General features: G+C 41.2%; 1 protein-coding gene across 1 annotated transcript; it reads right to left on the minus strand.

The window, feature by feature from the left end:
- Positions 1-3,758: 3,758 nt before the first annotated feature.
- Positions 3,759-16,037, minus strand: LOC144065588 (uncharacterized). The gene is made up of 2 exons (XM_077588564.1): positions 15,320-16,037; positions 3,759-5,287 (listed from the first exon to the last, which is right to left on the minus strand). The coding sequence occupies exons 1-2, from the start codon at positions 15,447-15,449 to the stop codon at positions 3,906-3,908; spliced, it is 1,512 nt and encodes a 503-aa protein (XP_077444690.1). The 5' UTR covers positions 15,450-16,037; the 3' UTR covers positions 3,759-3,905.
- Positions 16,038-16,461: the final 424 nt, after the last annotated feature.

Here is a 16,461-nt window from a genome sequence, read left to right on the forward strand (position 1 = left end):
GGCTGTGTGTTAAGACCTACCGTATGCATGCATCTACATTTATGTGTATGTATGTATATATGTGCTAAGCAACACGCTTATTTAATTATATATTTATTCATGTATTTATTTCTTGACCTACTTATTATCTATCTATTCATGTCTAAAATGCCTTTGCTATTCCTGCATCCTCACCCTCTTGCCACTGGAACAACGAAATTTCCCGAATACGGGATGAATAAAGTTATCCAATCCAATCCAATCCCCAATGACCTTGGGTGTGTTCGTTTCAATATGTTCCGAGTGTGCATCAGGTTCTGACGTGGGTGTGTTCACTTCATTAGGTTCAGTGTGGATCTATTTCAGTCATTTGCAGGTTGAGCTCTGGCACGCAGCTAATCTCCATGACGCCGATGCACAGTGTCAGAATCTCTTTCTTTGACTTGATACGACACAGGTCCTGTTTGTTTAACCACTTGTTCAGGAATCCATTTGTTACCTCCTCCTCCTGTTGTATTACGGAGATATACAAGTTTGTCCTTGTTGAAAGTGCTATCCTCTGCCGAGAAGTCATGTTGGTTTTTTATTGATACTGCTTTCTGCGAACCGTCTCTCTGATGCTAGGCTTCAGGAAGTCCAGCCGGGTGCAGACATGTCGGTGGAGAAATAAATCCGTTGGAGACTGACCCGTGGTGCAGTTGGGAGTGGTCCGGTACTGTAGCAGAAATAGTGAAAGTTTGTCCTCGATGCTGCAGGGCAGGCTGGCAAGTTTTTTCATTCCGGTCTTGAATGTTTGGACATATCTCTTTGCCAAGCCGTTTGTTGCTGGGTGCCCTGGTGCACTCGTTGTATGCCTGATGCCATTCTTTATCACGAAGTTCTGAAACTCTTCAGAGGTGAAGGTTGTTGTGTTATCAGTCACAATTTGTTCTAGAAGTCCATATGAAGCAAACCGTCTTTTCAGCCTTGTCACTGTTGCTTGTGTTGTTATCTGTGACATGTGATAGACTTCCAACCACTTGGTGTATGAATCCACAACCACAATGAACATGCTGTTGAGGAAGGGGCCTGCAAAATCTATGTGCAGCCTCTTCCAGGCCTCACCGGGGAATTCCCATGGAGGAAGTGGTACATGTTGGGGCATTTTCTGCTCGATTTGACATATTCCACATTCTTTGCAGATCTTATCAATGTCAGAATCCAGATTGGGCCACCATGTGTACTTGCGAGCTAGAGCCTTTGACTTCACAATCCCTTGGTGTCCGGAGTACATTTATTTTAACACCACATTTCTCATTGTTCTACTCTTGTTCCTTTGATAGCTGCTAGTTAGGCTTAGCTAAAGCAGGTTTTGCTGATAAATAGTGATGGAACGACCGACACTGGCAAGTCAATAGCATGCCGAGAGTTCAAGAGAGAAAGCCTGTATTGGGGCGTGTAGTACAGTGGTACCTCGAGATACGAGCTTAATCCGTTCCGGGACTGAGCTCATATGACAAGATACTCGTAACTCGAGGTAAAGTTTCCCATTGAAATGAATGGGAAACAAATTAATTCGTTCCAACTCTCTGAAAAAAACACCAAAAACAGGATATTGGATTGAAAAAAATGTTTTATTTCTTATAATTCGCCATATATTGACAAAGTAATAAATAACGAGTGGTTTAATAGAAATAAAGTGTTTAATCTAACTAAAATTGGGCGGATTTCGCCGAGGGGAGAGAGAGACGCACAAAAGGGGCGGGGGGCTTCGGTTTGTATTCCACACGACGCACTCGTAAACAGAACAAACACTCCACCCTCACGTTCGCTATCGATGGGCTGTTTGCTGTCGTACTATTCCCTTCAAAATATTCCGAAAATGATGCACACAAATGTCCTCACAATCGGAGAACGCACGACCACTTGCCAACGAGCAGCAGTCTTATCAGCGATCGCACCGCTGCTCATGGGAGCTTCGGGGGCGCTGGCTAGCGGCTCCCTTTTAGCTTGTAGCATCTGTGTTCGCATCCCCTCGAACGGCGCCTATGATAGAGTTGCTACCGGGGATGCTGTAGCGAGCCAGTGCCCCCGATGTTCTTATGAGCAGCCAACGAGCAGTCTTTTATCAGCGATCGCCCCGTTGCTTATGGGAGCTTCGGGGGCGCTGGCTAGCGGCTCCTTTTAGCTTGTAGCATCTGTGTTCGCATCCCCTCGAACGGCGCCTATGATAGAGTTGCTACCGGGGATGCTGTAGCGAGCCAGTGCCCCCGATGTTCTTATGAGCAGCCAACGAGCAGAGTCTTTTATCAGCGATCGCCCCGTTGCTTATGGGAGCTTCGGGGGCGCTGGCTAGCGGCTCCTTTTAGCTTGTAGCATCTGTGTTCGCATCCCCTCGAATGGCGCCTATGATGGAGTTGCTACCGGGGATGCTTTTGCGAGCACGAGTATACTTCATTACCCAGAAAGCCCTCTTTTCACCGCGCATGCGCGTTGTGCGTTTCCTGGTCTGAATAGCTCATCCGGTGCTCGTAAATATTGTTACACACGAAAGATATGCCAAAAAAAATGCCATGGCTACCTGGCTTGGTCGTATCACGAAATTTTGACCGCATCACGGGCGAATTATTCGATCGAAATTTCCCCCGTAAGACGAGCATTCCGTATGACGAACGGTCGTATGACGAGGTACCACTGTATAGCTTTAAGAAAGAATCACGTGACCGGTACAGGAAATGTATCGTTTGGCCAAAGTGTGATAATAGTTTAAAGAAATAAACTGTATCAAAGTGTCGTGGGTCTGTTGGAAGCACTTTTACGTAATTATGACTTGTTCTAAGAAGTCTTCCTCAGAGTGGAATCATTTTGATCGTGTGACGCCAAATGAAATAATCACTTTGTACTCTCAAATTTGATCTATTTTACATATAAACTCCGTTTGGAATAAAAAAAAACATGGATTTTTTTTCACCTGCAAGGATATTAAAACTACTGCAGGGGTCACTATTGGGTGACCAACACGGTTTCAATACAGTGCCGACAGTGTGTCAATACACTGCTTGAGGTAGCATCGTCCCATCATTATGATATATCAAAGGGTTTTAAATAAAGACCAAAAGCAAATTGAAAACATATAAGCCCAGAATCCAAAATTACAAAAAAAGAACCAAAAGAGGTAGAACACAAAAATAAATACACAGACATGGGTTAACGAGACATGGAAAAACAGTTGGGTGTGACACAGGTAAAAGCAATGGGCAATCAACGACAAGTTTCAAGACATCAATTTTTTGTTTTTGTTTTATTAATGGTGATAGGTATATAACAATATTGAGTGAATTCCAATAACAAACAAGATACATTTGACTTCATATACCAATTGCCAAGTCTTTTTAAACACATGCAAATCAAATCACTATGGATGAATATAAAAGTGGAATAGAACTACAAAATGAACCAAAAGTCAGTTCTGGTCAAGTTCAAAACAAGAAATAAAACTAAACTTTTAACTTGAAATAAAACATTTAACTCCTGCTTTCCTCGCTTTTTCGAACTTTCTGTTGATTTTATTATGGGTGTTTTTAAGCTTGGGAGGGAATTTGGACCACAAATTAAGCAAAAAAAAAGGGCTTGCCCCCAGTGCGGGTTGTTTAGTCTTTTAAAGTTCCCTTCTGTAAAAATGTCCATACATTAAATTCGCAGCAACAAGGAGTTCTCACTAATGTGGTTTCTTGTGTGGCATTCTAAGTGGTGCTTGTGAGAGAAAGACTTACCACAAATCAAGCACGAAAATGGTTTTTCACCAGTGTGGGTTCTTGTGTGTCTTTTTAAGGTTCCTTTCAGTGCATATCTTTTACCACAAACTAAGCATGAAAATGGTTTTTCACCAGTGTGGGTTCTTGTGTGTATTTTTAAACTTCCCTTCTCTGAAAATCTTTTACCACAAACTAAGCATGAAAATGGTTTTTCACCATGTGGGTTCTTGTGTGTCGTTTTAAACTTCCCCTCACTGTAAATCTTTGTCTACAAACTGAGCATGAAAATGGTTTTTCCCCAGTGTGGGTTCTTATGTGTCTTTTTAAGGTGCCTTTCTGTGTAAATATTTTAACACAGACTGAGCAGGAAAATGGTTTATCACCAGTGTGTGTTATTGTGTGTCTTTTTAAGGTTCCTTTCTGTGTAAATCTTTTACCACAAACTGAGCAGGAAAATGGTTTTTCACCAGTGTGGGTTCTTGTGTGTCTTTTTAAGGTTCCTTTCAGTGCATATCTTTTACCACAAACTAAGCATGAAAATGGTTTTTCACCAGTGTGGGTTCTTGTGTGTATTTTTAAACTTCCCTTCTCTGAAAATCTTTTACCACAAACTAAGCATGAAAATGGTTTTTCACCAGTGTGGGTTCTTGTGTGTAGTTTTAAACTTCCCCTTTCTGTAAATCTTTGTCCACAAACTGAGCATGAAAATGGCTTTTCCCCAGTGTGGGTTCTTATGTGCCTTTTTAAGGTGCCTTTCTGTGTAAATATTTTAACACAGACTGAGCAGGAAAATGTTTTTTCACCAGTGTGTGTTCTTGTGTGTCTTTTTAAGGTTCCTTTCTGTGTAAATCTTTTACCACAAACTGAGCAGGAAAATGGATTTTCAACAGTGTGGGTTCTTGTGTGTCTTTTTAAGGTTCCTTTCAGTGTATATCTTTTACCACAAATTAAGCACGAAAATGGTGTTTCACCAGTGTGGTTCATCATATGTGATTTTAAAAGATACTTATTGCGAAATGCTTTCCCACACTGAGAGCATTTGCAGAGTTTGTCGCCAATGGGATTTTCCTTAGCACCTTCATCGTCATCATCATCATAAAACAAGTCGTCACTATCTGATAAAGGAGCAATTAAATTCTCTGCTTGCCATCCGTCTGTTGAGCTGCTGCCATGCGGAGGCTCCGCCCCTCTGCCGGCCACTCCCAGATCCTCTTCCCTCTTGAAAGGCTCACCAGTTGACCCGATGACATCTTGCTTCTCCTTTTTGATTGGAGGTTGCTCTTTGCTCTTCTGATGCTGTTGAGGGAATTCTGGCTCCTCCTCTTTAATTTGGGGGCATGTTGTGGTGTTTTCTGGCCCCGCCCCTCTGCTGGCCACGCCCAGATCATCTTCCCTCGTCATGGGCTCACCAGTTGACCAGGTGAAATCATCTTCCTCCTTTTTGATTGGAAGTTGCTCTTCTCTCATTTGTTGTTGAGGGAACTGTGGCTCCTCCTCATTGATTTGGGGGAGCTCAACTTCCTCTTTAAAGCCAACAGACTGTTGCCCATCAGGATCAAGATATTTTCTGAAACCTGCAAAGACACAAAGCAAATGATATATTTCGTAAACTGTGGAGTATGGAATGTATTCTTATGCTTTTTATTAGTCAATAGGTTTATTTAGTGTAGTCACTAGGATAGAATTTTGCATGGGCTAGCGGAAATTTCCGTCCGTGACACCTATGAGTTAGGGGCGCATCATCTACCATGACACACCCATTTCTTTGTTCACAGTTTCCCGCCTAAAGTTTGTACCTATGTCACATGACCTTTGTCAATAAAACTGGTCGACCTGTTGGGGGGATTCAGGGAGTTCAAACTAGTCAGGCTGGAGGATAGATGCGCTCCTGGCGCTGGCTGCTCTGACTCCCTCCTTCAGCTGAAGCTAGATAAAACTCATCATGGCCGACTCTGTGTGCTTCCTCTAATTCGAAGTTATTGAATGTTTATCGATTAGATCCAACATTTTCTGGTGCCTTAGAAACCCGGGAGATTCATTTCTGAATTTCCAGACCGCGGTGGACTGAAGGCCGAGAATTACTGACGTCAGCTACTCCTACTTTTAAAGAGAGGGCATTTCGGTCGATCGCGGCCCGTTTGAAGAACGAACCCCCATCGGAAAAGAGGAGGCACAAGAGACGGTAAGGGGCTGTTTAAAATTAATGTGTAGAACAAGTCTGGCGAAAATTCCGTTTTTCATTTGTGGAATAGTCGAGAAAAACGCTCCAAAAGTGGGAGATAAATTGTGCATACTGTTGAGAAGTACGTATGTCGGAAAAAAGGAAAATAGATACGTAAGGTATGCAACGGACGTACATTTAGTCGGTCTGGCCAACTAAATGTCGATCCAAGAGGTGGGCTGGTGACGCAGCTTAACCTAGGGTGGGGGTTAAAGTCCCCCTAAGGTGGGGGTTAGAGTCCCACTATGGTAGGGGTTAGAGTCCCCTTTGTTAAAAGGATTTTCGGAGATTGTTAAAAATAAAGCTTCAAAAAATACTGCACCCGATGAGTAAGAAAGCGCTAGATTAAAAAGTATAGTACTACTAATATATAAACCAGAAGCGTTTGTCAAGAACCGGAAGTAGGCCGTGACGCGCTTTATGACGCGCTCGGTATGCGCTCATGAATCGAGAGGATTGAAGAGAATAACGGCCTTTGCAAGCTATTCAAAAGGAGTTTAGAAGTAAAAAAAGGCTGTAAACAAAGGGAAGAAGCAAGAAAAAATATGTAAACAGCTGGAAGATATTAAAGTGTGGATAGAACAAGCTGCAAAACGAGAAGAACAAAGGGTTAAGAAGAAAATAAAAAGGGCAGAACAAAGAAAAACCATAGCCGCTGTGATTGATGTTAGGCCCGGTGAAGAAACAATGGCAAGAAGCCCACTTTACGGCCAGCCCCCCTTCACAGATTTTCACACCCCTCACCCGCCAAGCCACGCACACCCGGTGCAAACAAAAAGAGGGGGGTCGCCCATAGAGTCTACTGCCCCGTTCACACCTAACAAATGAGCACAAGCTGAACAAAGTCGCTGGCAAGGAGGACTACCACAAGATGGAGTCAGAAGAGAGGAACCAGAGCACGCAAATGCCGCTGCAGGTATGAACCTAAATCACTTGAGTCCGATTGTCTCCCCACAGAGGGGGAGATAGAGAGAGAGAGAGAGAGAGAGAGAGAGAGAGAGAGAGAGAGAGCCCAGCCCAAGGCCCCCTCCCCCTGCACAAACAGGGAGGGGGAGGGAAAGAGAGAGAGACAGAGAGATGACAGTGTTGTAATATATTAGTGACAAATTATGGGTCCTTTATTAAACACTGAAATTTATATTAGGAAATGCCTAGTGAAAGGTTATTTTCCCTAAATTTTAATTCTGGTAACAATGAGTTACAGAAAATGGTTCTTATTTTAAACAAAAACCGCCTTCTTGGAGCGGATAGGAATTCAATAGGAATTCATAGCGCAATTTAGCTATCCTCATAGCTATTTTAGCAATATGAGAGTGATTTGCGATTTAGACTTAAGTATTAAGAATCATCAAAATTATTAATGATATCAAACATGAAGACAATGCAGAAATGGCATTGATCCAAATTATTAGGTAAATTATACCTGGCAAGTTTAGATAGAATAATTAATTTAGGATAGGCATGATTTCCCTGAGATGGATTAAAGTATCATACATATTCAGTGCACGGGATATGTATCTTGTTTTGCCCATTAGCAGATGAAATATGCTTTGGCATGGGTCATATTAATGACTATTAGAATATTAATGATATACGAATTGTATTAGCATCAAACAGTTGATGTCAACCAAATGACGTTAACCTATTTCTTTTGAGAATGATTAGGCTGATAAGACAGCAAAATGGAGGTGAGCTGCCAAAAAGCCCAGACGTGGGATGGCAGTCTCCACTAGTGATGAAAAATTGCAGACCACTGATGTCTGAGTGAGCGTGAATGGTTGTTTGTCTTTTTGTGTTTCTAATTGGCCAACCACCAAGATATATAATCAATCAGATATCAAGGTGGAAAATGATTTAGAAATTTGAAATCAATTTTTGATGAAAATGATGGAAAATTGTTTAGTCCAATGAAATTTTTGGTGAAAAAAGCAGCAGTGCTCCAAACGTGAAACTTGAAGTGGAGAAACAAATCTGCTATGCAAAATTTAGGAGCACTGAGAAAAACAAAAAACAAAGACAGTGCTTGATACGAAATTCCAAAGTACTATTGATTTATTGTGATAATGGCATCCAAATTGTGTTAACAGAATAATTGACTGAATTGAAAAAAGGTTCCATATTTTGTTATGAAATCATTGCGCCTACATAACGAGGTCGAAATATGGAAATCCAATTTAGTGGAATGTACCAAACGCCATTATTCACTACACGATTGGAACTGGAGGATGAGGCTAATCATATATCTGCATAAAAGAAAAAACTTTAAAGGAACGCATTAATTTTGGGTTGGCAGAGGGAGATCGTGTTTCTCAACAGGAAACATGGAGAGCAACCCAGGATGAGAGTGTTCGTGCAAGTGTTGCTGACCAACCAGCAGACATGAAAATAACGGATCCATCTTGTGCACTGTAAGAAGGTTCTCTCAGTTGAAACGTATGAGGAGACAGGTAAGATAAACTTTTTGACGTGATCAAACGAAATGGCAAGCACTCCAATATTGATTGGAAAGATTATTGCTCGAGGGGCAATGCGATAAACCATAAGGAACTTTTTATATTGGTTTTATTGTCTCCATAAAAAAGATGAAAGCGTTTCAATTGAGACCAAAACTTCTTACAGATTTTTAAAGTAAACAATTAGAAAGAAAATGGATAGAAATGTAACTAGATTTTAATTTTATGCCTGACTATTGAGAAATATTGATTAACAAAGTTTTATAGGAGATGATTGGCAAACTCCAAAGACAATGGAATGTTACATTTGATAATAAGACTACTAGTTTGGGATATTTTGAATTTCAAAACACTGAGGTTAATATGCACCTCGATACACATTGTTAAATGAATTGGGACTTGTTTCGTATGCATTTTAAAAGTAATGGGCTTTAATTGCTCTAAAGGACACAGTTATGCTAAAAATGTTGACCCTGACAAACAAGGGGTGGTTACATTTTACTGGGTTCAATTCTTTTCAGAATTATAAATGTGTGCATTTTGTTTCTGGATATTAATTGATGTGAATGTAACTGTTGCAGAGAACTGGAAAGCTGTTTTCCTGAGGAGAAAGCAGCCTGGTTTGCTTTTTGTATTTTTCCTATTTTTAGCATGATTAGTTAATTTGTGTAATTGCAGGAAAGGAAAAAACAAATATAGTTCTTGATCTTAACAAGGAAGCAGTGATCAAAATAGAATACCAGCTAGCATATTTAATTTTGACTGATTAGGCATTTAGATTTTCACAAACTATAGTGATGGAATAAGTATAAGATTGTTGTGATTTTTGTTCATTGGGGTATTAAGCCCAACCTAATAGCTGTCTGCAGATGTTGAGTACGTGTTTGAAGACAGCGACAGTGCGGCTGTTGTCTCCTTCGGCTGTCTTCGGCCTTAATGACCGAACGCTACCATCGCGGCTTGGGCAACTCCCTGGATGAACTTATCCGTGTTCCAGTGGCAGCTCTAGCGCTGCTGAGGGTAATCCTCAGGCGCCTGAGGTGAAAAAGAAGAAGAAGAAGAAGCGACAGTGCGGCAGCTGGGGAGGCAGCGCGGACACTTGCTGCACAGTATGCACAGCAACAAGGGCTGAGCCGATCTCAAGAACAGTCTGCAGACGACCTGTACACAGCTAAAGGCCTACAGTGCCTACCAAAAAATGTACTCCAAAATTGAGCCATGGACAATGTCTCAACAGGGGGGAGATATGATGGACATTGAAATACCTACTTTTAAAATTTTTGTAGGAACTGTTTAATTTGTTACAGATATAAGACCCTTGTCCGTGAAAAACTCATCTGACGTCTACTCACCTGCCACGAGCACCCCTCACTTAACCTTGAGCTCCCATAGACTTTGCACCTCTACATAGAAGCCGCAGTGAAAGCTGTTGCCACCCACATCACAGTGACTGGACTGTCAGTGACAGCCTGGGCGTGTCTGAACGCCCCGCCCACAGAGACTTGAGTTCGAAAACAAGATGGTGACATACTCCTATCACAGAGGAGAGTGAAGTGGTATGGAAAGAAGAATCTGGAGAAATACTATGGAGAAGATGTGTGGTATAATTTCATGGTGTTCCAGAAGAAACTGATTGTTGCGAATGAAAGTTGTGTGTAGCCGTATACCCATTTCCACAGGTATCCTGTCAACCTGAATTCACTGGGTCTAGACGCCACACTTAAATCTGCAGTGGTGCAGATGAGATGCATTCCTTTTAAGGGGAGTGAACATAACAGTAAGAGATAAGAGATCAAAATCAGTGCAAAATCAGTGCAATTCAAACCACGTGATGCAATCTGGGGTAGTGATGTTCCTGGTGACCATAAGTTGTGGTCCGCCCCCAGAAAATCATACAGTTGCTACTTTCCCAACTTGGGGTGGATAAAGTTATGCTTCGTGTGAAGACATTGAACTGTTACATGAGTGTTTATTAACCAAACTGTCATAGCCCTTAGGGATGTTGCGGGACGGAGGATGGAGGTGTGTGTGCCATGATGGGAGAACACTGCTGCACCTTCATCCGAGATGAAACCAGTCAATTCTGTTTAAATTTGCAACTCCCTCACTTGCGATTTTGTTACTGTTCTGTATTTTTTCTGTGTGTAATCCCCTGTATGAAAGTTATGATTTGAAACACTATCCAGCACACGCTGGTAGCTTACAGTGACATACAGTATCACCGCATGGCAGACCATATTGGAGATTCTCACACTCTTTCGAAGTGTGACGGGTCCCACGATGTCGAGTCGTCCGGGTAATTGTACTTGTCTTGACTTAAAAATTGTGTTCGCTCATTAAGAGGGACGCAGAGGAATTTTTCTCGAATGACGCTAAATAAATAAAAAATAAAATCAGACTTAGGCTTGTCATCATCATTGACTAGACAAAAGCCTAATTGTCATCATAATTGAAGGTGCTTCTCCACAAAGTGCACTTTTCTCAGGCAAGAGCCCAACCAAGTGATAGTTTCAGATTCTGCCGTGATGGATACATCGCAAATACCTCGAGTTTTTCGCCTCTGCCTTGACAAGTGATTTTATTATTTTCCATACCCTGTTGAAAGTAACTTGATGATATTTGTATTCTAGAACCTGGATAGGAGGGATATAAATTGATGTGTTTAAAGAAAATTCTTTCAAAGTAACTACAGGGGGGAAATGTGGAGTATGGAATGTATTCTTATGCTTTTTATTAGTCAATAGATTTATTTAGTGTAGTCACTAGGATAGAATTTTGCATGGGCTAGCGGAAATTTCCGTCCGTGACAACTATCTCTCTAATTTGAAGTCCTTTAGGCTAGACTGGAAATTTAAAGTCACTTACATTGGCATTAGTTACGTGGAAGGAATTTTCTACACACCACAGATGAACCATTTTCCAATTAAAATGACTGAATTTCTTGTTCACAGAAATGAAACCAAACAGAAGGGGGCGCGATACAATTCATTACGTCAGTGTTTCCCAAACTTTTTGGAGCTGCGCTAAAAATCTTCCAATTTAAGTCTACGCCCCCTAAATTAAAATGATAGTAGTTATCATCAAAATTTTATCAACAGGAATCAAATAAATCCCCAAAATTATTCCACAATCTATTTTTTCACACCAATCGAATATCACCAAAGTCAATGTCTGCAGAACCTGAACAACTTGCAGTTCAAGTGACGTAAAAAAAGGGAATGTAGGGTTTTAAATGTCATCATTGTATGACCTTTACTCCTAATATTACGTGAAAATCACTACTACTTCGTTTAATGTACATGTTCATGTTGTATTTTGATTTTTATCTCGTAAAAGTTTAATTTTATTCTCATTATTTACTACTGTAGTATTCTCGTTAAAAGCATCATGACTTTAAAACTGTTTATATGTGAATTTTTCAAAGTATGGGACTGTTGGTCAGAAAAGTTTCTTCACTGGTCATGGTAGGCCATTAAACTTTGCCCAAATCTTTTTTTGAGCAGGCTCTTGTATGCTTTAGATTTTGATTTAGATACAATGCTTTTACCAAAAGAGAGGCATTAAAAAAAGCATTATCATTTATTCTATTAATTTGGGGATCAATGACTTTGAAATACAGTCATACCTCTACTTACAAATGCCTCTAAGTACGAAATTTTCAGGTTACAATTTTTTTATATGCAAATGAGTGACTCGAGATACGAAAAAGATCCAAGTTGCGAAATTCCCCAAAAAGTAAATGCATTTCCTTACCCGTTATATTATTTCTAAAATATTGTCGGGGGTGCATAATAGGAAAGCTGAATTTATTTCATGAAAATATTCACATTTGAGACGATACGTCAAATACAAATTACACTCGCAGCAATTGGTCAAATAAAACATAAATAAAATAAATAAATAAAATAATAATTATAAAAATTAAGTGAAACATGACACATATCACATAACTTCACACCTTCCTCACACAGTCGAGGACACTGTATGCGTTGCCGCGGCTCACTGCTAGAGAGATGCGCTGTAACAGCCATTGACACTCGCGTGGCTCATTTGAAACAGCCACGAGCCGGGAACCTACCTCTAACAGAAACTTCAAAGTGGAGTCCCCACATACACCTGAAGTTTCGTAGGCTATGGGCTGGAACAAGTATCTGTCAACAAGCGGTGCATACTTGACAGACTTCATTGACTCTGCCTTGTTCGCAGCTGAGCACGCTTTTATTGCAGATGAAGCAATTGATGATTGAGAAAAGGTGTCAACAACTGTCACATCCCATGTCAAACACTTTCCCATCTTCCATGGAAAGATTGACAAGCCGTCAGGCCTTCGCTCGTCTGCACGCACTAGACAACTTGGTTCGAGAATTGAAGGAACACCAGCTTGACATAGTGCGCGTTTAACGATGTCGTTGATGTTGGAGTGACGAGGGAAACGACCAGCTTGGACACGGCAGGATAAGGGGTGGAGAGCTCGGCTATCTATTGAATGACCACATTTGCACAGAATCGGGTCACAAACTTTGACACCAAGACGATGAGCAATCGAGATACGAAGCTCATCGGGGGAGAGCTTATTGCCCAAAGTCGCACTTGGCAAAGCATTCAACCAAGTTCCGGAGGGAAACGTCGACGCTGATAATATTCGACTGCGGTCCCACTGATTCGAGGAATCGATCAAATTGCCTTTCATCCTCAGGCAATTGATTTCATCCCACTCTTTCTGTACTCCGAGATGTATTGGAGTTGATGAATGACATTCATTCCAGGCATTTAGTGCGCCATCAATGTCAATTGATTTATGAGGATCAATTTGAGATGAAGACAAAACAGGTCGCACTAACTCAACTGTAGAATAGAATGATGACAGAAAAGAGGGGAGGGACAAGTCAACAAGGGAACGGATACCAATGCCACCGTGACGAATTGGGAGTTTCGACTGATTCCATGCGGACTGTGAAAAGTCAACATTCAACAACGAGGATAAACAATCTTTTATGACATGGTCGAAACTCTGTAGACAATTCATGTTACGATATGTCGGGGAGCTTCTCATCAAGTATTGAAGTTTGGGAATGAAGAGACAATTTCGTAGGATGAACATGGCCTGATGATTGTCAATTTGGCACAGATTTGAGGTTAAACGCTTCAAATCGTTGAGTCGTGCATCAAGGAACTCTTGCATTGAATCTTTGTGGAGAGGTGCACCTAACAACGACCATTTATTAGTAGGTGCAACAACAATTGAGGGGAAGAGTTCCTGAAAATGACAAATCGTACTCTGTCTTTTGTGGGGGGCAAGGTTTGAAAGGTAAACTTCACATTTAGCGTCGTTGATATCAAGGCCAATGCTTCTGAAATTTTCTTTGACCATCGCAGCGTCCGACCAAACCACATCAGGGTCACCACCCAACGTTGCATCATCCAAGTAGCACAAGTTGAGCTTGGATGACACTGCTTTTGAGATATGGTCTACAGCTAAGGCAAAGAGAGCCGGTCCAAGGGGATCACCTTGCTGTATACCGGAGCTTGAGGGGATTATGTGGTCATCACAATAGAGGTTGGATGAATATCCGTAGGATTGACTGATGTATGGCAGGAGTGAGGGATTGAAACTCTTGACGGCTTGAAATATTGAGTTGCGATCAAGGCTGTTGAATGCGTTTCAGACATCGATCTTCATGATGATTGTGGGTGAGATCGAATGCTGGATGAATTCACGAACCGCATGTGAGATAATTTCACAACCCCGGGCTACACCCACGCCATACTGCTGGGGTAGGAGTTTGTTTTTGAACGATGACAGACGTGGAAAAATCAAACATTTAGCAATCAAGCGACGTAAAGTGTTTCCAACTGCTATTGGACGGATATCTCCATTGACTTTGGATAGAGGAAATAATTGAGCTCCGAAAAAGAAGTCACGAATGAAGCTTGGAAACTTCCCATTTGCTCCTAACTCGCAAAACTTCACCAAAGATGAAATGAGAGCGATTGCGGAGTCTCCTTGGCGTTTCCCAATGCAATCTTTCAAGTGTTGTGGTCTCAACATATCCGGACCGGCACCGGATCCACTAGGGAAAGACAAAATGGCTTTCGATAGACACTCAGGGGTGAAAGTTAGCTGAGGTGGGTCAACATTGTCTGGGAGAATGATCGGGGAAGGAGCAGGAGGATGTTTTACTTTCAATTTGGTAATGACACTGTCGTCAATCGGAACAAACGTGTTCGATGAACTGAGGGCCCGAACAGCGCCTTTGATGTCGAAATCATTCAATTTGCTGTTGACCACTTTTTGAAGATTAGGACGACGGAAACTCGAAATGTTGGATCTGCATTCCAACCTTTTTGTGATACTTGGGAGATCAGATGTAGCAAGAAATTCTGATATGTTTGACTTGATTTTTGAGGCTAAAGAGCTGCCCTTGGCTGTGTCTGAGTCATTTTTGGTGAAATGAAGAACAGGGTGCATTGGTTCTCACTTTAGAACATCCACAACAACCACTATCAGTGTTTCAAAATTCTCTCTTACATACCTGTCCACTTCGATTAAATGTTCCCCTTATTAATGATTGCAATTCCCTTTATTAAGTGTTATGTCATTCAAACATGTAGCCAAAAATGGAGGGGAGTAGCAGGAATGACTCTTGAACGCCTCTGGGGGCGCTCGCGCTTTGCGTCATCAAGAAAAATGCATTGTTTGTGATAAGGATACAATAAAAGGAAAGCAACTGTTTTCTGCCGTTGTTAACTATTAGCACGCATTGAGACTCATTCTTTCCCTCCTGGAGTGGTCACATTTAAATAGAAATATTATTTGTTACGTCTTCCTTCGAATGGTGCTAGTGCGAATTCATGAAACGAACGCTAAAATAGTGTCATGTCAATAGAATACCTTGAAGGGAATACTATATGGAAATTAAAAGTGAACCCACCTTCTAGTCTATGAAGAACAACTTTCGCGTGTTTTACTTTGCAAAGTGTCGAGTGCTGGTGAGGTGAAGGCTCCTGTTTGACGTCAAGAAGTTCCTCCTGGAACTTTACCCGCTTTGTTCTTGCGGACATTTCCACACGTGAATTCTGATGATGGCGGCTTTGATAGCTGCTAGCTAGGCTAAGCTAAAGCATAAACAAGCTCTTCAACAACTTGTTCCTTTGATAGCTGCTAGCTAAGTTAAGTTAAAGCATAAACAAGCTATTCGACGACGTGTTCATTTGATAGTTTCTAGCTAAGCAAAAGCATAAACAAGCACTTCGACAGCTGGTAACTAGGTTAAAATAAATTAACCCGGAAACTTCCAACAGGTCCTTCGACTTGTTTCTTTGCTAGCTAAACTGAGCTAAAGCATAAACCAACTCTTCGACGACTTGTTCCTTTGATAGCTGCTAGCTAAGCTAAGCTAAAGTAGAAACAAGCTCTTCGACGACTTGCCCCTTTGATAGCTGCTAGCTAAGATAAGTTAAAGCATAAACAAGCTCTTCGACGACTTGTTTCTGTGATAGCTGCTAGCTAGGCTAAGCTAAAGCAGGTTTTGCTGATAAATAGTGATGGAACGAGCAACGCTGGTGCGACAGCACTGTGCCGATAGCTCAAGAGAGAAAGCCCGTATTGGGGCGTGTATAGCTTTAAGAAAGAATCACATGACCGATACATGAAATGTATCGTTTGGCCAAAGTGTGATAATAGTTTAACGAAATAAATTGTATCAAAGTGTCGTGGGTCTGTTGGAAGGGTTTTTACGTAATTATGGAATCATTTTGATCGTGTGACGCCAAACAAACTAATTACTGTTATTTCATAGGATTTAACAGTTAACAAAAATGTGGACATACGTTTTTTTACATATCAATTCCGTTTGGAATTTAAAAAAAAAACGGATTTTTTTTTACCTGCAATGATTTTATAACTACTGCAGGGGTCACTATTGGGTGACCAACACGGTTTCAATACAGTGCTGACAGTGTGTCCTCAGTGTGTCAATACAATGCTCGAGGTAGCATTGTCCCATCACTATGGTATATATCAAAGGGTTTTAATTGAAGACACCATATGCAAATTGAAAACATATAGGCCCAG

The sequence above is a fragment of the Stigmatopora argus genome, chromosome 20, assembly GCF_051989625.1.
Source record: "Stigmatopora argus isolate UIUO_Sarg chromosome 20, RoL_Sarg_1.0, whole genome shotgun sequence".
In the NCBI taxonomy this organism is placed as follows: Eukaryota; Metazoa; Chordata; class Actinopteri; order Syngnathiformes; family Syngnathidae; genus Stigmatopora; species Stigmatopora argus.

Excerpts from the sequence above, each read along its gene's own strand:
- LOC144065588 (XM_077588564.1), bottom strand. The coding sequence starts at position 15,449 with ATGTCCGCAAGAACAAAGCGGGTAAAGTTCCAGGAGGAACTTCTTGAC. Across the intron at positions 5,288-15,319 it reads TGTTCTTCATAGACTAGAAG|GTTTCAGAAAATATCTTGAT; the intron begins GTGGGTTCACTT and ends GTGTCTTTGCAG.